At 34.8% G+C, this 25,194-nt stretch overlaps 3 protein-coding genes across 13 annotated transcripts in view; all 3 read left to right on the top strand.

Annotated features, from left to right (window-relative positions):
• Nucleotides 1-7,235: 7,235 nt before the first annotated feature.
• On the top strand, nt 7,236-11,535 carry LOC129570453 (transmembrane protein 62-like). 6 transcript variants are annotated; one of them, XM_055450060.1, is made up of 9 exons: nt 7,236-7,495; nt 7,617-7,739; nt 7,891-8,149; nt 8,622-8,871; nt 9,014-9,616; nt 9,782-10,153; nt 10,251-10,791; nt 10,965-11,031; nt 11,133-11,535. In XM_055450060.1, the coding sequence occupies exons 3-9, from the start codon at nt 7,958-7,960 to the stop codon at nt 11,133-11,135; spliced, it is 2,028 nt and encodes a 675-aa protein (XP_055306035.1). In that variant the 5' UTR covers nt 7,236-7,495; nt 7,617-7,739; nt 7,891-7,957; the 3' UTR covers nt 11,136-11,535. The 6 variants fall into 6 exon arrangements, with proteins under 6 accessions (XP_055306035.1, XP_055306034.1, XP_055306033.1 ...); XM_055450058.1 differs by having other exon boundaries at nt 7,237-7,495; nt 7,710-7,780; XM_055450057.1 differs by having other exon boundaries at nt 7,237-7,495; nt 7,702-7,780.
• A 2,707-nt stretch (nt 11,536-14,242) lies between these two features.
• The window catches only part of LOC129570465 (tropomyosin-2), a 34,917-nt gene continuing 23,965 nt past the window's right edge, over nt 14,243-25,194 (top strand). For 3 of the 6 annotated variants that reach the window (XM_055450079.1, XM_055450080.1, XM_055450086.1), the window contains exons 1-3: nt 14,444-14,583; nt 18,965-19,130; nt 19,288-19,413. In XM_055450079.1, coding sequence (XP_055306054.1) covers nt 19,017-19,130; nt 19,288-19,413 — 240 coding nt within the window. In that variant the 5' untranslated portion in view covers nt 14,444-14,583; nt 18,965-19,016. Of the gene's footprint in view, nt 14,584-18,964; nt 19,131-19,287; nt 19,414-25,194 lie in introns of all 6 variants that reach the window. The other 3 variants (XM_055450087.1, XM_055450085.1, XM_055450084.1) reach the window with 3 other exon arrangements.
• LOC129570467 (uncharacterized) lies at nt 19,475-24,721 on the top strand. The gene is made up of 2 exons (XM_055450090.1): nt 19,475-22,306; nt 22,388-24,721. The coding sequence occupies exon 2, from the start codon at nt 22,427-22,429 to the stop codon at nt 23,684-23,686; it is 1,260 nt and encodes a 419-aa protein (XP_055306065.1). The 5' UTR covers nt 19,475-22,306; nt 22,388-22,426; the 3' UTR covers nt 23,687-24,721.

Here is a 25,194-nt window from a genome sequence, read left to right as displayed (position 1 = left end):
ACTGATAAGAGATAGATGTCTTCAGCAATGTTATAAAAGACCTCGAGTACTACAACTTTGCCGTAGACACCATGTTGTTATCTCCTATCAGTTGCGCGAAAACCGTGAAGACCGCAGAGGCTAGACGGTATTACAACATACTCTACTTTAACGCCAACAGAATCATCAGAAAACATACTCTCCTCTTTCAAAATATATTAGAATTTTTTCACATACTCTCCTCTCGATCTAGTCAATAGATATGATGTGTTACATATCCTATTGAATTTGATGTAATCTCAATGTTTTAGTTTATGTTTTATTTCATAATGATTAGTTATATGCAAATTATATTTATTAAGTAGAAAGTTTCAATTTTTTTTTTTTTAAATAACTGTGAAAGAAACACTTTTGCGCGAAAAATTCGCCCCATCTGACATTTTGGACGGTTAAATAAATCCATTCCCGAGAAACTATTCGTATTTTAACATTTGTTATGTCGACGGCGAAAAATTCAACTGATCCCGGTAATCTTAATATGAAATCTATAGGGGAGACGTACCAGGTACATTAGACGGGTTTTATTGTGTAGTCAAATATTATCGCAATCACATCCAAATTTCGGGATTCTTTTTGTGTATGCTCTATTTTCGCTGCTCACTGAGTTGACATGAGCCGACCTGAGCTTAGCGAATTTTCCATCGTAAATGCGTTAAAATAACACTTCAATCGTCTGAAATAGATTTTATTGTTACATATCACAACGGATTTTACGTAAAATCCTTGCAAATCGAATTCATTACAGTTCCAATAAAAATTTCTACAGAAAAAATATTCTCAAGCAGAAACCACAAACAAATGATGTGTTCAAAATGTTCAATCATTTTTCTTTTATTGAAACTTTGACTTATTGTAAAAGTGCATCTACCACTATAAACGTCAGCGATCAACATCAACAGAGACACTATAGCACATAGCATTAAACGCACTATTGCTTCACTCTTTGTACACACTTTGACATCACTTATGCTTTGGCGCGCGTCGTACGTTTTTCAAACGTTTATGTTTGATTCAAGTATTTCACCGATTTCACCGAATTTTCTTACTCAATATCAATATATTCATTCTTACTTGGAAGTTTTTTTTTATTGCAATGATGTTTTAAAATATGATTTGTCGAGAAATATTTTTTTTTTCAATTTCCAAAATTAAATGAAATTAAAACACATAGCATGAAACGTATTCATAGTAGAAATGCATATGTATTAGTTTGTACTTATTCATTATAATGTATTTAGATAGGACGCTAGCGCGGCCTGAAGTGCATAAAACTATTAGAATTGTGAGAAAACTGTGAATTTTGTGCATATTGAAATTTTTTTGGTGTCAATAATAATAATTGTGTATTGGATGTAAGAGTATGAAATGAAATGCGTCTATTCTGCTTAGTTACTGAAATAATAATGCGTTTTATTTAAAGATTAATTTTAATTGCGGTTTGACAGTTGATTTTGACATATTAACTGGCTGCATACTTCACAATAATCCATCTTAGAAATAAGCACGGATATGTTCTGCCGAAAAGTGATCAAAGTGTCATTCAGATAGAACTCGCACAGATATAACTACGTTTTCAAAGCGTATTCTTGAAAAAAAATGCCCCCTTAATACTTTGTATTCTGCTAAAATATTCTCTCTCTCTCTCTCTCTCTCTCTCTCTCTCTCTCTCTTTCTTTCAATTTTGTGTTGTAATGGCCTTGAATGCCATGTAATAGCTACCAACTGACCGCATTATCTAAAATTAAAATTAATTCAATTAAAATTTTTAATTTAATTTAACTGTTTCCCATTACTCTTACATGATATCCATAAATAAAGGTGGCAAACGGATAATCGACAAAAATCCACACCAAACGGACAGCTGTCCGTTTTCCACCTTTATCCATAGATGATATCTATTAGTGAGACGTAAAAGAACGCAAGTTTGTCCAACTTCGTAGCAATAAAGAGAAGTATGTTTCATTGCAACTAATAATGGTTAAAAGAATGTATGTTCGTTTTTGGCGGGTCCTCGCGGTTTTTCACGGTTTCCGCGGAACTGATAAGAGATAACAACATGGTGTCTTCGGCAAAGTTGTAGTACTTGAGGTCTTCTATAACATTGCTGAAGACAGTTATCTTTTATCGCTTATCAGTTCCGCGAAAAGCGCGAAAAATGATAAGTAAAAAAAAGTTTTATACAAAATTTGCTTTTTCATGTGCGCAATTTGCGCGCAACTGATAAGAGATAAGAGTCACCTGCCTTCAGCAATGTTATAGAAGACCTCGAGTACTACAAATTTGCCGAAGACACCATTTTGTTATCTCTTATCAGTTGGCCGAAAACCGTGAGGACCGTGGAGGCTAGACGGTGCTACAACATACTTTCTTTTAACGCAGATGGAATCAACAGAAAACATACTTTCCTTTTCAAAAATATAAATCGAGAAATAAACATACGTTCTTTTACGTCTCACGAATAGATATATATGTATAATAGATCTATAAACACCTTAGCATAAGTTTCCAACGTCAAATTGGCTATACCACTGCCATGAAAGTAGAGTGGTCGTTGCGAGTTGGCGAGCAGCATGATGAAAAATTTTTGGTGTTCATTTTTTAGTTCGTGCCAATTGACATTGTAAAGCCATCCATTGATTTCAAGTACACTTTCAGTAGTTGAATTTCCAAAAAAGCAATAAAGAAATGTGTTTGCAGAGCTCCAACATACGCAAATCACAGCTATAACTGTCAGTAGCCCAAGTTTTTGCAATGCCTGAAACCATAGAATTGAAATTGTCAATTCGAGAGTTAATGCCAAATGAACAAGGATGTTGTGAATTGTTTTTAACGAAAAACTAATCAGTGTTACCAAATCAAGTTGAAATATGCAGGCTGAAATATGGATAACACCTCCTAGCAACTGAATCAAAAGAAAACCACTGAACAGATCTATGGTCTCCCGAATTATTCTGAAATGCACAACAAAAATGTTGAAGTATGAAATGACATAATTGTTGACTTAAATGGAAATCAATATGGAATTTTTGCCCAAAAAATCTTTCTTCCGAACATGAATAGAACAGAAGCCCCAACGTTTTCCAACAATGTTTTTTTTTTCCAAAAAATTTTTCTAGGGAATATGGACAAATCGAATTGAAATTCAAAGAAAAGAATTTTTGGTTTGACACATTTTCACGTGGCAAAATACCACATTTTTGTTTTCAAAATAAAATTGGTTGAGAAAAACCATGTAAATCATCGACTCACTCTTTTGTTGAAGTATGAAATTGTACGATTTCGTATAAAATCAATAAAGTTTTCTTTGTTCCATTGTGGTGGTCATTCATTTCTTGCTCAAGTTTGATAATGAGCTCTTGCGTTTGTTTGCAGAATGCCATATGATGGAAGCAAACACAAATAAAGAACGAAGCAAATACCATACTGATGATCAAGTAGTTTCCACCTGAGATCATCTGAAATTGAATGAAAGAAACCCCATTAAGACTACATGTTTACTAGAAGTCGGCTTCTTCGGAAAATTCTCTTGAAATTGACTTTTTTTTACTAGTCTTCTTTAGTTACTCTATTAAAATGAATCAAAATCACGTTCCCTGTCACCACCTTTACTTACCTGGTATATATATTCCAGAGTCCATCCAATAAGCTTCGATCTGTTCAAAGGATCCACGTAATTGTATGGCAAAAAGAGTTGATCAGAGTCAAATTGTCCGTATTTGATGAAACAGTAGAGGATCAGCGCGAAACCCATAATTACGTTCGACAAAATGAATCCGACGGAGCATTGCATGAATAATTTGGTTAATCTTTTGCCTTTATCATTTGCTTCGATCAAATATTGTAATGAAGGTTTTCTTTTATCTGAAATTTGAAATTCATTTTACTTATTCCTAATCTTATTCAATTCTTATAGCATTGTAATTGTGGCTTCTGCTTACTCGCATCATAAATCTCTTGAAATCTCCTTAAAATCCCAAATATATCATTTCTCTTCAAAAAAGCAATGACCATCATATAGGTAACATTGCAGTAAGCAGCGATTTGATAGATTGTTTTAACTGATTCGACCAAATCATCGTTTGCATACTTTGAGACATAAATTATACTTGACACTAAACTACATGAAACACTCATTGATACTGTGAACCCAAAGATTAATCGCACGATTTTCTCCCACGCACCACTGTTTTCAGGTATGGGCAGGACGCACATCAACGTGAAAATGCGCTGATGTGGCTTAAATGCCTTCATTGCTCACTATTCTCAATTTTCTCACGAAAAGAATTTATTCGATAAATGTGATAACGGTATCAGCACTCGCCCAAAAATTTGACTGAAATTTTAAAGACAATATTCGCCTTATATACGACAAGGAAATTGCCATTAAGCCTTCAATTGACCATTTTCCTCAATCGGTTAGCCGAATTATGGTGCTAAACCATAACAATAATTTTCTGTACGAATTTATGTTTTCCATCCCAACCAAAAACCGCAGAAGAAAATCCTTTTTCCGAACGACATTTTGTTAAATCACTGAAAGCGATTTTGTTAATGATTGTGGTTTTTAAAGAAAATTAGCTTCGAATAATAACGATAAACCCTTGTAGCATTACAAGTACTGTCAAGTACAGCGAAAGACATAAAACTGGTGCTGAGTCAGGACGGCTGACAATGTTTCACCTTCATTATTACGGAAAGCCGATTTTGGATTAGCGGGACTTTAAAACTCCTTAAGTTATGTATTGCTTGCGTTGACTGTTAAATTTGCCGACATAGTTACTTCAAATAATCGCCTGACTGTTCCAAGTGACGTTCAATTACCGCGAGTCTGAACAAAAAGTGATTTAATTAGAAACAACGGAGATAACTTGGATTTTATAAGCCGTAAACAAAACTTCAAGTGTGTCTAGCCTTATTTTCCATTCTGTATGTGCTGTTATTTAGCATAGTTGGGATTTTCATAGACCGTTCGATCATTTGATCTTTTATCGCTGTATTTGCGCCTTCGTTGAATTGAAAATCAAATAATTTATAATGGGAATTGCACCCTCTGGTTGCTTGTGCGATTGCCTAGCCAAAACCTGTAATTTTCAACTAATTTATAATGAACCAGACGCACTGGCGACAAACGGTGGGTGGCATTGATATATCGTATGAAAAATTTAATCGGTGAATGCTGTAGGGCAATAATAAAGAAAAAAATTGATAGAAAAACGCAAAATTATTAATACTCGAGTTTTCCTATATTCCAACCATAGGCGGCCGATATATTACCTTCAAAATCTTTCATTCAGTTAGAATTGCAATAAGCATTCGAAAGCTTAATCCAATCATTTTAGATTATGAGCTAAATTTGGAATGAATAAGACAATAAAACATAGAAATAATGAATTTTATAGTCGTACTTAAGCTTCTGATCATTACTGTATGACAAATGAACATCTGTCCATTCTCCCTTATCGTAAATTCCAGAGGATTGACTTCTGTTAATATATAGCCATGTATGATATGGCATTGAAAGTAGTAGTAACCACAAGGAAAAGCTGCTTAAAAGTTTATTTACAGTTTAAGTGGAGTATATGACCAAAATCGAACGGCAATCGGTGTGTAGAATTATGACTCTGGCCGAACCACAATAATAATTTGCCATACGAATAATTTTGCAAATAGAATTCAGTCAAAAACTGCAAAATAAAATCCTTTTTATGAACTGTATTTTCACAATGCACTAACTGCATCATCAATTGCGTTTTTTATGTGGCAATTTTGTTAATGAGTGTGGTTTTTCTCCAACACAATAAGCTTCGAAGAATAATCAATCCTTACCAAGCAGTACTACTAAGTATGTGCTATTATTTAGTGTCATTGGGATTGTAACAGACGATTTGTCCATTTTATTATTTTACCGCTATATTTGTACTCAAAACTAGTGATTTTCATTGATTTTGTATAGAACCAGACATGCTGGCGACAAACGGTGGGTTGATTTAAGGTTTTGCATCAAATATTCATTACAGTTTGTGACTTTTGTAGTGTATTAATGACAATAAAACCAAATTTACGCAGCAATCATTTTGATTAGAACTGCTGGTGACAGCATGCTTCTATTTTCGTTTTGATATCGAACATTTTTTGCGATTTTCATCAAAAGCTTAAGGTCAAATTATTGGATTGCATTGACCAATTGGAATAAAAAAATTTTTTGTCTCTGTTCAAGCTAATCTCTCTCACACATTTCGATTGCAAGGTACACACAAATTTCGAAGTAAGTACACTTTACGCCAGTGCTGTCCAACCTACTGGCCACTTGGCCACTTGTGGCCAACCGAAAAATTTAAGTGGCCAACAGAAGATTTTGATACCTTTTTATTATAATTCTAGTTTTTTTCAGAAAATGATTTGAAATATTGGACCGATTTTCAGATTCCAAAAAGTTTCAATTGGCATTCAAATTTCTGAAAAATCCATTCATTTCTGATCTATATCATATAATTGATGTTTATATCAAATATCTCAACATATCGCCACTATTCTAAAGCGTGATATTCCCCTAGTTGTAAAGCTATACTTTTACCACTTGAAATTAAGTACTTGTGTTTATCGTTCAGATAAACATCGATTTAGTTTATTTACCTTTGTTCATATCAAGACTTATCTTTTGACAGAGGCATTCAATTCCTAGCTTGAATTCATTTTCTTCATCAACAATTCATTTTGTTAGTGCTGGTGAGAATGCCGGTTTATTTTACGAAGTTTCATAACGTAATTTGAAACATCTTACAATTTTTTTAAATTCAAAATCTAATTTACATGAACGTGTTCATAGTGTTTATTGTTTAAGAAAAAACGTTGATTCGATTTTATGAGAAAGAAAAGTTGCATCATATTCTAAATTCAAAGTTTCTGTTTTTTTTTCAACAATTCAGTTTTTTTTTATTTAATTGATTTTTATTCCATAGAAGAAACGAATAAGAAATTTCATTTTTTTTCATTCACCAAAATTTTCCGTACAAATTTCGACAAAATATATGTTTAGAATACAGGATTTGTACAAAATGAACACCCTGCTTTCAAACCATCGATAAACAATGGACACTCTGTTGAGTTCCACACACCAAAACGTATTCACTCAACTGAGCGCAAGTGTAGTCGTAACTAGGTGAATTTTATCAAAACAAAAAGTGGCAACACCAGAGAAAAAGTCAAAAGCTGTGACTCACAACGCTCGCACATAAACAATTGATCTACGCTTATCTGACTATACATTACCGCGAAGAATATTCACACCAATGTGTGATAAACAAACAACGGAATTGTTGGCATTAACATAACAAAAGCAAAGCAATTCAGTGGCAATGATTCGACGAGTCGAAATATCACGATTTCCTTCGATGAAAGAGTTTTTTTTGGTCGATATTCTTCGAAAGTGAAAGCAGTGACATAAAACCAATTTACGGTATATCATGTTCCAATAAAGAATAAAGAGATCTATTATCGTGATAATTGCAATTAATCAGTTTTTACATTTTATAAAATAATGTTCATGCAATGCGATTCGCGTGTGTTCTAATCAATAGATTAAAAATGAATGTCAACGTTTGATTTTATTCTTTCGATTGTTAATAACAATTAAATTATCGATTAAACCACAAACTGAATTAGTTTTTCAGTCTTGAATTGATGGTCGGTGGAATCTAACGGTAAAAGTTGAGTAGAAGCTATCTGTAAAAACAAATTTGACGTAAGTTTACGTGACAAACTTCATTAAAACGAAAACTATTTTAAATTAACAAAAAACAAAAACTTCAAAAAATAACAAGAATTTTTATGAATTATATTACAATTTTTCAGAGGTTCCAGAGAGAGAGACCACCTTTTTCATCCGATTTCGCATGAACTTGACAAATAACTTGTGACAATGAGATCAACAATATTTGCGATAATTCTGTGTATCGGCCTGTTGTTGGTATCAATATCAATGATACGATTTATCGGCTATGCTGATAACGTTGATGAAGAAGAACTTCAGAAGCGTGACGAGCGTTTTAAAGTTAAAGTACAAAATATACACATGAATGAACATCCGGACCATTTATTCTGGTTTGTACAGGTGCATGAATATCAGAAGAGTTTTTTTATAGTTTCAATTTTGATAAGAATCGCTGATTCTATTATTTGCACGTGTTTTAATTGGTGAAAATATTGTCAACATAGTCGACTATTTTTAACTAATTTCCAATGTTTTGGCTGCCTTTTGACTAGCACTACTTAGATTATCATTCAATATGTTGTCAATTTTGGATTTTTAGATCAAATCAAACAAGCTTGACAATATTGATTTGATTTGACCAATTTTCATTTCATTTATTTTGCAAAACCCTTCAAATCAAATTAGTTAGACATTTATTTGTTGATTTTCAAATCAATTTATTTCAAATCTGATTAATCCGATATAACCATATAAAAGTAAGCCAATCATTTGGCAACAACCAACTGAAATTTGTTAACATCAACTGAGTTGACAATATTTTGATACATTGATACGGGCATTCAATAAATTGCTTTCATACTGAATTCCGTAGATTTCCGATCTTCACATCAGTCATCTAGAAGATAAGCAACGAATCGTTGATTTTCGAAACTTTGTAACTGAAACACTGGACGCAATTAAACCGCCGGTGGTGTTGGCTTCAGGGGATTTAACTGATGGAAGAGGAGATGCATTCTATTTATCGCACCAGAATGATGTAGAGTGGAAAACTTATCAGGACATTCTAACCCAAGCTAATGTGACGGGCAAAACGATTTGGCTTGATATTCGTGGAAATCATGGTGAGTAGTCACGGAATTGAAGAAATTCCATTATTTTCGATTTCAATTCCTTGAAATGAATTGGCTATGGCAATAACATAAGTCCCCTACATGGGATACATGTGAGTTTTGGTTTCATTTTTGATTTATCATTTTCATTCAGATACATTCAACGTGCCATTGTCAAACGATGTCCATTTCAAGCGTTATTCCGTCCAAGGTGCCAAGCATAAACGCTCCTATATGGAAATAGTTAAGGGTTCAAATGGTGATTTGTATTCATTCATTGCTGTTGATGCCTGTTTGGAGCCAGGGCCTAAGATGCCATACAATTTTTTTGGCATGTTAACGCAAAATGACACCGATCAGTTGCAGCTATTGGTCGATGAATCCAAAAAAGCAGGAGTCAATCACACAATTTGGTTCGGTCATTATCCAACCATGAACATTGCAAAAATGAACAAGGACCATCGTTCGTTGCGTCGGATAATCAGGGATTATGACAATAGTTTAGCTTACATGTGTGGACATTTTCACACCATCTCTGGATTGATTCCCCGAATGTACGCACTGCAAGACGAAAGTTTTCTTGAGCTTGAAGTCGGCGATTGGAAATGGTGCAGAAAATTTCGAGTGGCTGCAATCGATCATGGGCTATTCTCATTTGTCGATGTTTATAATGGTGTTTGGCCCATTGTATTGATTACGAACCCGAAGCATGCACTTTTTTATGTTCCGCATCGACATGAATCGACGATTCAATTAGGTACAAAAAGAACTGGCCACCAGCTCTGTATACCGTGTACAGTGTAGATCATTTATGACTGATCAGTTGATCCATCTTTTGAAAAGATTCTTTTCGGATCATCTTCAATGCATTGTATTGACATGAAGAAAAAATAATTACGTTCAATTTTATTACCCCACACAGATTCAACGCATATTCGAATTTTAGCATTTTCTCCATCGGGGATCAAAAACTGTACGGTAGAGATAGGCACCGAAGGCAACAAGATCTGCCAGCAAATTAATGATAACTTTTTCGTCGTTCCATGGGACGCGAAGCGTTATAAAAATGGTTTGCATGACTTAAAAGTGACTGTTGTGGATAACAAGGATCGAGAAAAACAAGTGATACAACCGTTTCGATTGGATGAAAAACAATCGCTTCAATTTGACCTATGGGCGCGACTCATTCTGAGAAGTGATGCCACCGCCGTGTTTCAGATTCTCTTCTGGTTATCTTGGGTTATTTGTGTTGTTCCATTGATTTTCCTGCGAATTTGGCATGAGTTAGTCAAAGGTATGATTTTGAATTTTCTATCTATTGGAAGGTGATATTTAACCTATTTACTGCCGAGCATGTAATTTCCATACATTGAAATGAAAATTCATTTCAGTTGGTTGCCTTCGGCGAAGGCATAGCAGCTGCCGGTCATCCATGTCATTGTTTCAACAATTTTGGATCCTATCATCTGTGGATCGAATCTTTTGGCCGCTGATTTTATACTGCGTCTATCTTACGGTTGGACCATGGGTAGTTTCGGATTTAGTTGATGGTCACTATGGAGTGGTTATGTATATCGGCAATTATGTGGAGGGCACGCATTTAGCTGGAGGAATGACATGTTTCCTTGGATTTACTCAGTTACTTTTCTGTCAATTCCCATTGAACTGGATTTACTCAAAATGTCTCGCACAACGATACTATCAAGTGATTGGAATGCCAACGAAAAACCATCGCAGATGGTTTTGCATGCTAAGAATTGTCTTACTGCTTGTATTCTTTGCCATTATCACCGTTGAAATATTTTTCACCATATTATTTGGCTTTTTCTATGGTGTGGTCGGATTCTTTCTGGGTTTCTTCCGAACTTGGACGGTCTTGTTGCACATCTTACTCTATTATTTGGCCAAGACTGCTCCGGATAATTCGTTGAGGTAATGCCAGTTTTTGCTAAATCATTTTGTTCATTTTTACGAAATTGTAAGAAAATTTCAAATTTTTGGAAAAATCTATCGTCGAATCAATGTTGATTAAATAATATTCATAATGATAATTCATTTCTATAGAAAGAGAATTTAATCAGAAAACTAAAATACATTCTTTACAGATCTTCGATTTATGTTTGGAGTAGAGCCGACAAGTCGACTGGTGAAAATCAGTCAACTGATGCAAATGTAACGTAGATATTATTTGATATTATGCACTCGCGGCAATAAATTACCATCATAATTGAGTATTTTTACAAAATAATCTAATTTCTATACATTGTCTATAGTGACGAGACGCACAGCCTTTAAATTTGGAGTTGATGCTTTACATTGCCTTATATTGCTGTTATTACTCAAATCTTTGCCAGAGTTTGTGTGATACGTATGACCTTCTTATTGGTCATACGTATGACCTTCTTATTAATTTAACTGATCAACTATGGATATGATGTTTTTGAAGACACGGGATTTATACCATTTTATTTACCCATTTAATAACTTTAATACCATAATCACAATTGTTGTTTAAATATGTTCATAATTGTGTTAGAAAAAGATGCTTTTATATTAGATGAGGATAATTTGACTTGAAAAATCCAAATTGATCTGGAATGAGTTCCTATAAAATAAATAAATGTGATGAAAAGATTGAAATATTTTTTTTAAAAAATAAAACAAAAAGGAGTTAAACTTATGAAGTTTCATTTTCAAGTAGTATTTTTAACCGGAATGGTCTCGAGTGACAAAAATAGAATTTGAAATGATCAATGCTTCTTCGTTATCCTTATTTTTATCACTCAAGTTGCATATAGGCCTTAAAGATATCCTTTGATGCTAAGTCCAAATAGAAATTCCAAGTGCTAATTCCTAGGGCGATGATTGCATTTGACCATTAGAAAGGTTTGAACAAAGAGAGGAGAATGACTTTAACATTTAACTGACTTCAACTGACTTATTTAGTGAGTGAGAGCAAATGATTTCAACTGATACTAAATGTGTGTCTAATAATAATGAAGGCAAATATTGGTAAGAAAACGTCGACTTTTGAACGGAAGTGACAAAAACCGCCATAAAAATTACGAAAAATATCATAAAAATCCCAAAATGTGTCACCCAGATGTTTCATGACAATTATCGTTTTTCTATTTCAAACACCGAACGATAACTATTACCGTTGACTTTACATGAATAATTTGCAACAAGAAGACTACACTTTACCATTTCTGAGTCAGATAATGAAAGTAGTCGCATGAGGTTACCTCATTGAAGTGTGACAAAAAATACTTTCCATGAATTCACTTTACGCAGGTGTGATTGCTAAATTGTGCGGATTGTCAAAATAAATACGGCGATTGGTTTCGAGAATTTGATTTCATTTCATTCCACTCTGTTACATATTTTGTGGCACAAACTGAAATTATCTTTTCCATATTTTCTATCGCCTCAACTCGAATAAAAAATCAAACTTAAGCCTTATGTATTTGTTCGAATAAAATTTTTGATTCAAACTCTTCCAACCAAAATTCTAGCATTTAATATGTGCATAATATTCATTTCTTTTGATGAATTTACGATGAAATAACATATGAAGAGAGAAAAAAAAGCCATATATTTAAATGAAACGGTGAATCACACCGGAATAGAAGACGCGCACGAGAAATAAAGTAAAAAACATTTCTATTTCATGTTCAGCTGCTCTAATTCGCATGCATTGCTAGCCGCACCATAATCATTCGCTATGATGCCCTTAAAACGTGTTAAATTTCCGTGAAAATATGCAATGTTTTCACTTGTAACAAGTGCATTCCACCGTAGATGTGCATTGGTTTTGATGATTCTGATCATCATAAAGTCGGTTGAAGAACTTTCTCTCAAGGAAATTCACAATCGAAGCAGAAGCAGCAGCAAAAAAAGTTCAAAATGCAATTTGCCCAGATAACCATGAAATTGTAAATTTGTTGAGAGAGAAATTCCGAATGGGCTTCCGATTTCCACATTTCAATACAATGAACAATGTTCAGTCCAGGGCCAGCTAATAAAACATCAATGTAGCGTTAGTTTCCGTGGTCCGAAGTAGCTGCATTGAGAAGCGCATAATCCTCTCTGTGCAGTTATAATTTAAAAACGAACAAGTTTAAGTAAGAAAATGTTAAGAAGGAAACATTTTTATTTTATTTCGGTTTTCATTTTCAAGTAATTATTGTGAAACTAAAGTTCAACGCGAACAAAGGAAATGAACAAAAGTATGAATGGAATACATTTCTTTTACAATCAATAAACTGTATCAAAAGGACAAAAACTACACTGGAATTGTTTTTATTTTGATTTTGACATATAACAATTATGCTCATCATTGTTTTATCAGTGGCACAATTGAAGGTGTTTGCAATAAATATTGTTTAACTTATTTTGTTCGAAATTCAGTTGACGGCCTAATCTAATGGCATGATCCAATCTAATGGCGTGATCAAGTGTTTATAACAATTGGTTTTGAAAAGGAAAAAACCGTTAAATTTCTCAATAGTTCTGAAAATATCTGTCTCGAATGGTGTCCCATATACTGTATTATAAATCCCATTTCATTTTCCGAATGGCCAATGACTACGTCTAGAACTAGAAATGCTTATCATCGATGACACACTGCTACCACTAATGGCTGTATTAATGCTGCTTGATGAATTGGCACGACTGCGAAAATTCCTGGACTTTTCTGAGGTTTCGCCATCATCCCCATTAATGTCTGAATAGAGTGAACTTGATTGCTTTGAATCTATTGAGATAAATGAAGAATAGAAATTTGGCTGAAATTGAATAAAGTTTTGGTTTTTATTTAATTTTGAACTTACGCATAATTGGTACTTGATCGTATAGCGATCCATCCTGTTGCATCATAGGTCTGTAATTTGCATAAGAGAGTCTATTTGAAGTCAATTTAGTTGAAAAACCGCGGCATTTTATTCAAAGGAATTCACCGAGTTTTCAAATACAATCTATGGAAAATAGATTGAAATCTTAAAAAAATACTCTAAAATGAACGAACCAATGAGATCAAGGAATATATATCTGTTGAGTGGGTGCCTTTCCGGCAAAGAAAACCAACAACTTCTTGCCGCGAATCCGAAACATCGCCCATTCACAATTTCATTTTCTCTTCTACGATTTTATTTTTAGGTCGTTTCAAAACATTTTCTCCGCTCTGCGCGCTGTTCATATGCAATTTGAGAATATATTTTTTTTTCGATTTTTAGGGAAAAAACAGCGCTCGATCGCAGGCGGTTGTGTAATCTATAGACATTATTGTTACACACAAACACACGTACACTCGCTCCCATATGCTGCTCAAATTTTGCTTCATTAACAGTTTTCTCAATGCATTCCTTTTTGAATCAGTTATAGCGAACGAAGATTCGAACTGTGTGTTGTGTGTTATTTTTAGACACTTTTAACTTGATACTTTGTATAAACACGCATAAGAGCATAAAAAAAACCCATACGTGCGACTCACTCACACACACTGTAGGAAAGAGAAAAACGCCGATTTTGCTCAACATATTCCCATCTCTCAACTGTGCGCTCACCTTCGTACGAATCGTTTTTGTGTGTATGTATCTGAGTCATCACACCACACATATTATATATCAACACTCGTAGCTGTCTTAGCGCTCGCGCTGAAGATTACCCAGGGGCTCAAACTGCTTCTCAGTTCGTCGGCGATTGTTCAATACGCGGATTCGTTTTGTAAGTATCACATCGATTCGCTTGCAGCTGTGTGATTTTTAGGAAATTTTTTTTTATAATTTTCGTTATACATTTTCTTTTTCTGTGGAGTTTGTTAATGAATTGAAATATTACATTTCATACGAAAAGTGTCTGTTTTACGGTTTACTCAACTGGAATTATTTGCTGGTTTATTTATTTGTTCGTTTCGTACAAGTGTCGTGCAAAGTATTTTTCTTTTTTTTTCGTTGAATTGAATATTGGGATTGAAAAAGTCGATCTCTTTGGGTTTCTGATTTCAGAGTCAGTGAGTGTTTATGACTTCAACAACCTGATAGAGATTTTTTTCTTTGGTAATCTTTAACTATGGAGATTTATTCGCTATTCTTCTCACATCATTGTAAGATCAATTGTGTTGTAAGACATCTTTTACTCAATCGAACTTTTTTTATGAATTAAACATAGAAAATTTCGTTATTGCCGTAAGTAAATTCGTCTTAGTCTGAAGACTTGATTATGTTATCAAACATGAACATTGACATTTTTGCAAGATTTTATTTTCAATCAGCTTCGTCGTGAGTTTTTCATTTAGCCTCTTCGTGAGATTTTCAATCAGGTTCATAACCAAAGTGAGCTGAGATTATCTCAGAAAATTCGTTATTTTTACTTCTGAGCTTGAGCGCCAACGAAACGAATTCGAACGGTCTTTCGAAAAGCCGCCCACGTTCAACATTTTATTTTCACATTTTTGGCAATCGCCTTGAGATCATTTTTTTACACTTGCGCATTGAACGTAATCCTGATGAACACACATCGAAACCTACTGTGTGGGCTATTTTTATCATGCAATCGTAAGTGGATTGTGCTTAGAAAGTCCAGACATTTCTCAACTTGATGAAAATCTATTTTCGAACCAATTTTCGCCTCTGAAGAATAGCAAATCGACATTTTCTCACACATAATTAGCGAAATGTATGTTGATTCAAGCTACGACGTTTGATTTTCAATATATATACGAAGCATAATAATGCGTTTTTAATTTTAAACGAAAAAAATTGCCAATGACATAGAATCTTTGGTTTTTAATTTTAAAAAATGTGACTGAAAAAAAATCTAAGTTGATGATGACCAAATTAAAATTGCAAGACCTTTACACCTTCCAAATTGTTCAGTGAGAAATTTTCACTCTCTGACGATTCTAAAAATATTCACAACGAATTAAAACCTGGCGGAAGTTGGTTGAAATCGAAGTCATCATCTCCCAATGTTTCAAGCAAGAGCTTGAAAAGAGATTTTGGCAAATGGTGGATAAAAAATTGAATTTCTCGAATTTCATGCGGAAATTTTCAAATGTTGATCACCAAAAATATACTCAGGATGCAATTAACCTTAGAATATACTCCACATCATCCATAAATTGGATGAAATTTCCCACTAGACCTGGGATAATTTCGAAATTTTGAGTAAAAAAGACCAAGAGTCGCATGAAATAGCAAAAATTTCAGATTCAAAGACGTTTCGCTAGATCAAAAATCACGAGAATTCTTTCGAACTCAATAAATGGCTGCTTTCATTTTAATAATTATCAATGGATTATAATTCATAGCGTATGGACCATATTTGGTGAGAGCCATAGGTGGTATTGTATGAATCATATAATACATTGTATGATACATCTCCCTTCAAATTTCAATTCAAAAAACTCAATATCAGTCAAAAAGTAGAAACAGTCGTTGGCCTTATCAGCGTTTCTCGTGTAAGTCAAGCACCTTGAAGTGTATTGAAAATTGCCCTTAATCACCTAAATGTGAATGTATGTAATGATGATCAAAAATCGTCAATTTGCGCCGAATTGCTTGTGCTCGGTACAAGAAAGAAGTAAAAATTATTCGATTCACCAACTTTAGCCCCTCGTTCATCTGAGTAAAGAAAACCGCCATTCACTTCACAAAAAAAGGCCAATTGTAACATCATCTTTTCACTTATCGGCTGCGAAACAACAATAAGCCTCGTAGCCGGTAATTGGTCCGTATCAATAGCATGCTTTCGACTGGAACAGCGTAAATTGCCCATTAAAAATGTTATTATTTTTTTCTTTTCTTTCACTGTGATTTTTCTAATATTGTAATTAAATCTTGGTGCTTTACTGCAGCGCGCGCAATGCGGCAAATGCAAACATGAAATACAAGGTGTAAAATAGAGGAAAGAAAAAGAAATGGCATGGCGTTTGAAGATCGTTTCGCAAAAAAAAACGGAAAATGCATGCCAGAAAAAAGAAGCGTAGCCAAACACGCAATCTGCCGATTTTGAAAAGTATTTTTCGCACTTTTTCCGTTTGTCATATTTAAACGAAACATTTAATCATTTAAGATGACTAAACGGTTTCTCTTGGTATGCTTCGAAAAAAAAAACAACGTTAACCGACATTGATGCGATTTTTTATTGAATTTTCTCATCTTTTTTTCGTAATTGGGAGTGAGAGAGAGAGAGATGTTCATAAAAACAACGATTTTTCATGTTGAATCTTCATTGCTGTGATTGGGAAGTTGTTGAATCTTTGAAAATTGATATGGATGGCATATTCATTTCGCGGTTTCAGCATTGCCGTCAGATCAACTGATGAGTTGATTCAAGTGAACGAGAGTGATCATTTGACTCGTACATCAAGCATCAACCACTTGGGATGCCTAACACTGCGAAAGTGTTTCACACCAGCACCAAAATTCAATGTTCACTCTTCAAAAATAACACACAAAAAACTCTTGTGTTGCAAATTTTTGGAAAAATTGTACCATTCAGCGATACCGTCGGCAAACGGTGTACACTGTACACACAAAAAACGTACATTAACCGCGCACACGCTGCACTTTTATTTAATCAACGATTTTTCGTTCGTTCATTCATTCGTTGTTTACTTTTACAATTTTCTCCGTGTTTCAGACAATTTACTGCGGTATTTCACATTTGAGTGAGCGAATCACAGCTTACAGAGCAAAAAAACACACACACACACTATATCTCATTTTACCTTGCAAAAATAAATATACACACGACACGAAGGCATTACCGTGTATGGAAACGAAACCGCATAACCATAACAACTACATCAGTTGAATCACCAGCAACAGCAGCAGCAGCAGTTGTTGTTGTTTTATTTATGCTTGGCGACGGCCTTGTCAGGGCCGCCGATTCAACGCGGTGTACGTGTGTGTGTGTGTGTTTACTCTTTGTATTTCATCTTTCGTTTCATTCCTTTGTTCTTTTAGCCGCAACACTGTGAGTGTTTGTGTGCATTCGTGTGATTGTGTATGGGGTCTCCGGATCTCTGTAGCATTGAAGAATTGTACAAAGCGATGGAAAAAAAAAGCTGAATAAACTCGCTGATACCCATTAAAATTGCAATGGTTTATATTTGCAATAAAAAAAAAAATCAACAATCTTTCTTTTCTGGTCTGCTGATTAATGCTGGAATGCTGTTCCATGCATCATGGAGAAAGAAGAGAAATTCACCCAGCGTTTATGACATAACCGCCATGCATTCGCATACAAACAGCTCACACAATTATTATTCATCATTGGCAACGGTGACAAAATCAATTGAAATTCTTCATTTTTTTTCTCTCTCTCTGCCCGACAAAATAATTATGTGAATTATGCTGTCGCCGTTTGTTAGGACTGCCAAAACAACGCGATCCAGTTTTGTGAAACATTTCCATTTTTGGTCCTGAGAAATATTGTTTATGGTTTTTTTTTCACGTCGTTCGCCTGTCATACGATTAAATCATTCAATTAAAGTGCGTAAATCCACTTGAATTTAGGCCTTTGCACACACAGATTGACTCTTTTCAATGTCACCCAATTCGTGGCAAATGTGAATGCATTTTTTGTGGTGTTCAACTCTTTTTTTCATGGCTCCATTTAGTTTTGAAGGCATATTTATAAATGTCAGCGACAATTTTTTTTATTTTTAGGTATAAAACAGAACCTTTGAGCATGCAAAACAATAATTCGGTTGTTTTTTTCGTCAGATATAACCCATTTTTACCTCTTTTTAATTTAAAAAGAGACTAGTTTTGTAAAAGAAACTATTCTTCGCTTGACTAGACTATGAGCTATCACACGTGATGTGATGACAGTGACACATGACCTTAACACAAGTTAAAAATACCGTCGTTTATGGTAGTGATGACTCACTTTTTAAATGTTGCCGCAGTGAATGTTAAATGACTCGATTATGTTATTTAATGCATACATCCCAAAGATAGTGATATTCAAATGAGAAAAGAAAAATACGTTGCCGGCATATGATGACAATGGATTCATTATCAAATTCCACCACAAATTGGACACTCAAATTTAAATGTCATCAATGATTAATTTCGTGTGTTTAACGCATTTTCAGAATTTGTTCAGAGCTTTTTTGTGTGAAAGTCAAAAAAAACCCAGCAGCTATCATGGACGCCATTAAGAAGAAGATGCAAGCTATGAAGCTTGAAAAAGACAATGCCTTAGATCGTGCATTGGTCTGCGAACAACAAGCCCGTGATGCTAACCTTCGTGCCGAAAAGGTGAGTGTGGATATAAAAAAAAAGAATCATTGAATCAATGTGCACTAGAATGCATTAAATTGACCTTCATTGTTTGATCAACTATGATGATCCATCAATTCATCGCCAAAATTCTTGAAATCAAATCAACTAATTTCATTTCTTCTATCAACCAAAGGCCGAAGAAGAAGCTCGTTCACTCCAAAAGAAGATCCAAACCGTTGAGAACGAACTTGATCAAACACAAGAAGCTCTCACTACAGTTAACACCAAATTGGACGAAAAGAACAAGGCTTTGCAAAACGTGAGTACACCGTTTACCGTTTTTTTTTTAAATCTTGAACGAACATTTTCTCGATGGAGAGGAAAGGACATTCATAACAATTTATCGATCCAACTCCATTCATAACAACTGATAATTTCAATTAGAAAAAATTTGTTTGAAAATCTGTAGGATTTTTAACTGAAAATCTTCAGAAAATTCAATACAATCTTATGTTACTGGATTTAGTATGAAAACCATACCTACACGAAAAACTCCATTATCGCCTACGAGAATATACCAATGTTCAGGCATGAAAAATACGTTTAAAATACACAAAACAGATTTATTTAGGAATTTTCCTTCCTCCTAACGCTCACAAGCATTTGGAATTCTCGCATCGAATGAACAACATATGACGTACGTGTTCTATGTTTCAAATGGGAACACTTTTCATGAGTTCTATTTATAATCTGTGCGGAGCGAAGCGGCACGAATCGAATGACGTGCCGAACACGATTAAAATCGTAAATCTTTCGTTAGTCAACATTTATTGGGACACGTCATTCAAACTCTGTTTTTCTTTCAATGTGAAAAACATGGCGACTTCTTTTGAGATGGAAAGAATTCTCGGTATTTTTTCTGTTCTCTTTTTCTCCACAGCTGACCGGCTCCCTATTTCCGCTGTGATAAATTCAATAGTTCATTGAAATTAATTTCGTTTTGGTCATGCTAAATGGAAATTTAAATGTAAAAGCCAATTTTCATCTGGGAAAACCAATTGATCCAATTTTCATTCTGGAATTTTTGAGTGATTTGATTTTATGATTTTTCAAACAAATTTTTATTGGCTTCAGTCAACTAGCGAGCCTGGTCATGCCGGAAAATTTCCATTCGGAAATAGATGATCTCGGGAGACTCTTGAAAAATTAACTCAATTCTAGAAGAGAATTTGGCTCAAGAAAACCAAATTCCAGAATGCTTTAATCAACCATTTATTCGTTGAGTATGGTTTAATATGAATTCAAGTAGCCTAAATATGACCTCTCCCATGATCGCTGATCGCTTTTCAGCTTCGAAACGAAACTATCCGTAGATTTGAAAAAAAAATTTAGTTCGACGTATTTGGAAAAAATCCAAAACGATCCAATTGATCTCTTTTCGTACAAATGTGTTTACAATCATTTCAATTAATTTACAATCGAAATCTCAAACTTGAATGTTGTTCATTAAAAAAAAAAAATACGCCTACTCTCACGAAAAAACGTTGCGAATAAACATGTTCATGTGTTCAACTGAGCGTAAATGATCTAAAAATAAGATGTGCGCCCTAATCATGGTGCGAAAATTGATCGAATTCAATTCAGAGGGGCATAATCTCTGATACGTGGCTTCGAATGTGAATCTTCTTTGAATCAAAGGCTTTGATATAAAATACATCATCACACCCAGAGTGGTGTGTGCGAAAAAAAAACCAAAATCAAAAATCTGTTAAAATAATCGTTCAATTGCAATCAACCTGATATTATATCACCCGAAATGCATGTTTGGTTCAGTAAATCTTGCTTTGCGCAACTGCCGACCGTTTCAATCTCATTCTCCTTGATAAGTTATTTTTGAGTCATGTATACGGCACGTTCCGAATACGAATACAACGGTTTGGTCGGTATTGTGGCGCTGATAGTTCGAGCGACGGCGGAGAAGACTGCCGACTTAGAGACATCATCGGAATTGAAAGCGACGCGTAGAAGAAAAAAAACGCAAAAATCAGCCAAAAATAACCGATTACAACCGATGCCGTCGTACAATATGCGGGCAAACCGCGATGAGTTGTTCCTACATCAAATTCCACACATGCATTTGAATCGACAGTCGTGATGGCTTTCCATCGAAACAAAGTAGCTAAAAACATACACTCGTCCATCTAAAAACGCACATACCATTTGTTCGGCCGCAGAAACGAAATAAAGAAACAACCAAGCGATGTGGACAAACAGCATATAGACATAGAAGAAGCATACACATGTGCATTCACTTCGCATTCGCATTGATTCTACCGTAAAAAGCGCAGATTATGCATTGATCGTTACACCAAATAGTGTTCCACATTTTAAAGTTCACAGTCGTTTGAGCAAGACGAGATAGTAAAGAGAGTGAAAGCGAACGTAAAAGCCGAAAATAAAATTGGTGTGTCCACATCGACACTTGGTATTGACGAAAACGTCGACGACATCAGTTCGGTCCTACATAAAAGTGGAGAAACGACGAATCATTCCTTGGATTTGTGAACAACAAAACAGTACATATTTTTCACGAAATATTTTCGTTTCTTTGGATTTTCACTTCATCAACGGCAACTGTGTGAATCTACGCCAAAAAAAAATTGAATTTACAAAAACAACATTTTGCGTGAAAATTAAAGAAATTTTGCTGAAACGTGTCTGTGTGTATACGAGCGCAAGCAGTGAAAACGAATCATAGCTAAATTTAAACGGTTTAAAACGAATGATTTTTTTATTCTACTATCCCGTGCTACCAGACACGCCCAACAGATGGTGGTAACAACGAAACTATACAACACGCAAACATATTGAATGCACACACATATTCTCGAAATCGTGTATATTATCCACACACGATCACGCTTCGTATGTATTTGACGTATGTAGTTAAACATCAATTTTTTTTTTCGTTGTTTGAAACGTCAATTGGGCAACTAGTAATATAAAAATATCCGAAGTAAAAGAAGAAGAAAAAGTTATTCAGCTGAAATTAAATCAATATAACCATTGGGAATGGTTTTTATTTTAAAATAATGGCCACTATTAAAAGTAAATTAGTATGATAATCGAAAGAACAACGGTCAACAACACGAAACGAGAGAATTTTTAAACATTTGCTGCTGCTGCTGCTGCTGCTGCTGCTAGATCGGAACGTAAGCAACACTTTTTTTTTATTTAATTTGACGGAAAATTTTCCAAATTCACTACGAAACATTCTTCTTTTTCGTCCAAAGTAAATGTGTATCTAGGGAAAGAAAAAATTCTATGAAAATATGGATGAATCAACGGACGGGATTGAACAACCGATAACAAGTAATATTGCATCGATGAGTGGATCGGGTCGAAAACGAGGACATCAACATCACATTCGAAACAGTGGTACACGACCATCAACTGTACGTGCCGATGAAGTGATTGCTGCATTACGTCGAGGTGATCAACTACCCATCACTCAAACCTTTCAACCATTTTCCGAGCAACTACCACACAATTTTAGTGATATCGATATACATTTGACTGATGACAATGCAACAACGGCAACCAATAAGCTACTTATTTGTGATTCAGCCGATGACAATGTAACGACTGATCAAAATGGCAATCGTAAAACAAATAGCAGCAGCGCAGATACCAGAACAAATAATACGCTTATCGATGATTTAAACAAAAACAATAGATTAGCCACAGTATCGAAGAGTATATTGATTGATTCCACAAACGAGCAACTGAACAAAAGAAATGTGATAAGCCGTGATAGCGGAACTGAAACGTTAACTGCGGCCGCAGATTCAGTTGGTGCCTTGCATAGTGATATTGACATGGAATCGACGAAAGACGAACTAAATGATTCCATAAGCAGTAACAGTAGCTCGGGCAGCCGATCAAAAACGAAGCGATCGAAGAAAAGTAAGACGGATGCAGAGTTGGGTAGTGGTGGTGGTGGTGCTAAAAAGGAAAAACGTAGTAAAAAAACCAAAAACTTGCCACCGGCCGAAGAACGACCGCCATTAGAAGGTGCTGATGCCGATCAATGGACCGAAAACGATAGCACTGTCGACATGGAGAATGATCCCGAAGCCGCTGAATGGTCGAAGTTGCGGTGCACCAGTGAAAGAGCCGAAGTTGTTGCCGAACGTGAATATCGGCGACAAAATCGAAGGTGCGCCGATTATCCAGGCCTTGCATTCGGACGCAGCATTTTCAGCTCGGATACCATGATGAAGTTGAACATCATCCGAAATGAATTGCATAATATTATGAAAACACAATTGAAACGGGTATGTGTAACGAAGCAAGATTCAACGAATCTGGACACCAAATGGATGGTGGTTTTCTTGGGTTTGGTATTGTATTTGAACGATGGTTTGTTCAAGCCAAAACACTTTTTTTTCGACAAAATTAATTTCTTTTCTTTTCAAACAGATTCAGAAATTCGATTTAGTGCAACAAAGTGTACATTCTACAGTTTTAACTGTAGAATATGGTGTTTACTTTGTCACGACACGCAATCGGCTGGTGGATTTTTTGTATGAAAATCGTCTTATCAATACCTTTCGTGGAACGTACGTTGTGTAACATTATTTTCATTCTATTCGCTGCTGACACTGATTCCGTGTCGTTCGCTTTAAAACACGTACATTCTTCAATTTACTTCAATTTGTTCAAGCGTGTGGTGTTTTTTCTCGTTTATTCGTTAGTTAAAAGAGAAATTATTATACATGACATCACTTATTCATTTAAAAATGTCAGTGCTCACATACTGAAGCTAGACATAGCATTTCAGTTCTATCAGTGATTTCATTGTGTGAACGACGAATAAGAAATACATATAGACCTGATAGTAAACATTGTCGATCTCATTAGTACTTGACATGTACACAACCGATAAGACACACCATGCCAAGCCAGAGCCAAAGTGATTCGTATCGCAAATATTTATATGAATCATTTTAATGTGTAGCAAAATTTACATTTTCAATTTATTCGACATGATTTTCATTTTAGGTGAAGAATCTCACGTACACTTTCAAATACAAATAAACAACGAAATCAGTACTTCGAACAGATTTCAGCATTTCAAAGAGATTTTTGTACTTCGAACAGATTTCAGTATTTGAAACAGATATTTTCAGTACGAAAAAAGATGTTAAAAAAACAAATCAATACAAAAAAAATGCTTTTTCAAAGCTAAAAAAAAGAAACCGATTGGTTGCCATTGTGTTTGCATTGTGCTAATTTTTCGCCGATCAATGATCGCACCGCCGCCGCTTGCATTACTGAAATTGTTTATTTGTTCATCGAGAAAAAAAAATCATTCGTTGTATATGGACTAATTTTCCTTTTGTCTCGACAGAAAAATCCTAAAATGAAACACAAACGATCATTTTATAATAACGATTGTTGTCCTTTTACGGATCGTCGTCGTTGTTGCAAATACACGGCAGCTGAAGCTATAGCGCCAATTAAAACATGTATTTTTTTCTGCCGTTCAAATGAGATCACACCATTTATATAAACTTCAGCCTTTAAAACAAATCAATGGCACCGCATAAAATCCTGTGGAAAAATATGAAAATGACACATGCTGGCTGAAAAACATCGTGGCGCCATTCAAGTCGATTCAATTCGTCACAATAAAGTAGCTCGCTACAGTAAAGTAGCTTCATTTTTGTTACGACGTTCCAACTTTGTAACCCATCGAATCATTTAAAAACGATTAGCTATTGTTATTTGCTTTTTTCTCCCCAAAAATTGACGATACTTTCCATTTTATAACAATTTTTTTTTTTATTGCTGGGTGACCAAAACAAGAGTTGGTTGGTCTTTTTCATTTTAAACAAGAGTTGATCTTTCTCATTTTTTCGATGCCAATAGCGGAAGTTTCCCAGAGTGAAAAGAGAATGAGCCAGTTTTTTTTTACGATTGGTTCAACTCCGAAGGGGGAACTTGCCGATTATGTGAAAACAATTTGTTTTGATTCAAATTCAATGAACCATAACAAATCGACCGTACTAAAAATGCAATTAATGTCGATTTATTG

Source organism: Sitodiplosis mosellana, unplaced genomic scaffold (genome assembly GCF_009176505.1).
Source record: "Sitodiplosis mosellana isolate CC-2019 unplaced genomic scaffold, AAFC_SMos_1.0 Smas_scaffold_59, whole genome shotgun sequence".
NCBI classification, from domain to species: domain Eukaryota; kingdom Metazoa; phylum Arthropoda; class Insecta; order Diptera; family Cecidomyiidae; genus Sitodiplosis; species Sitodiplosis mosellana.
This window is presented reverse-complemented; position numbering and strand designations above follow the sequence as displayed.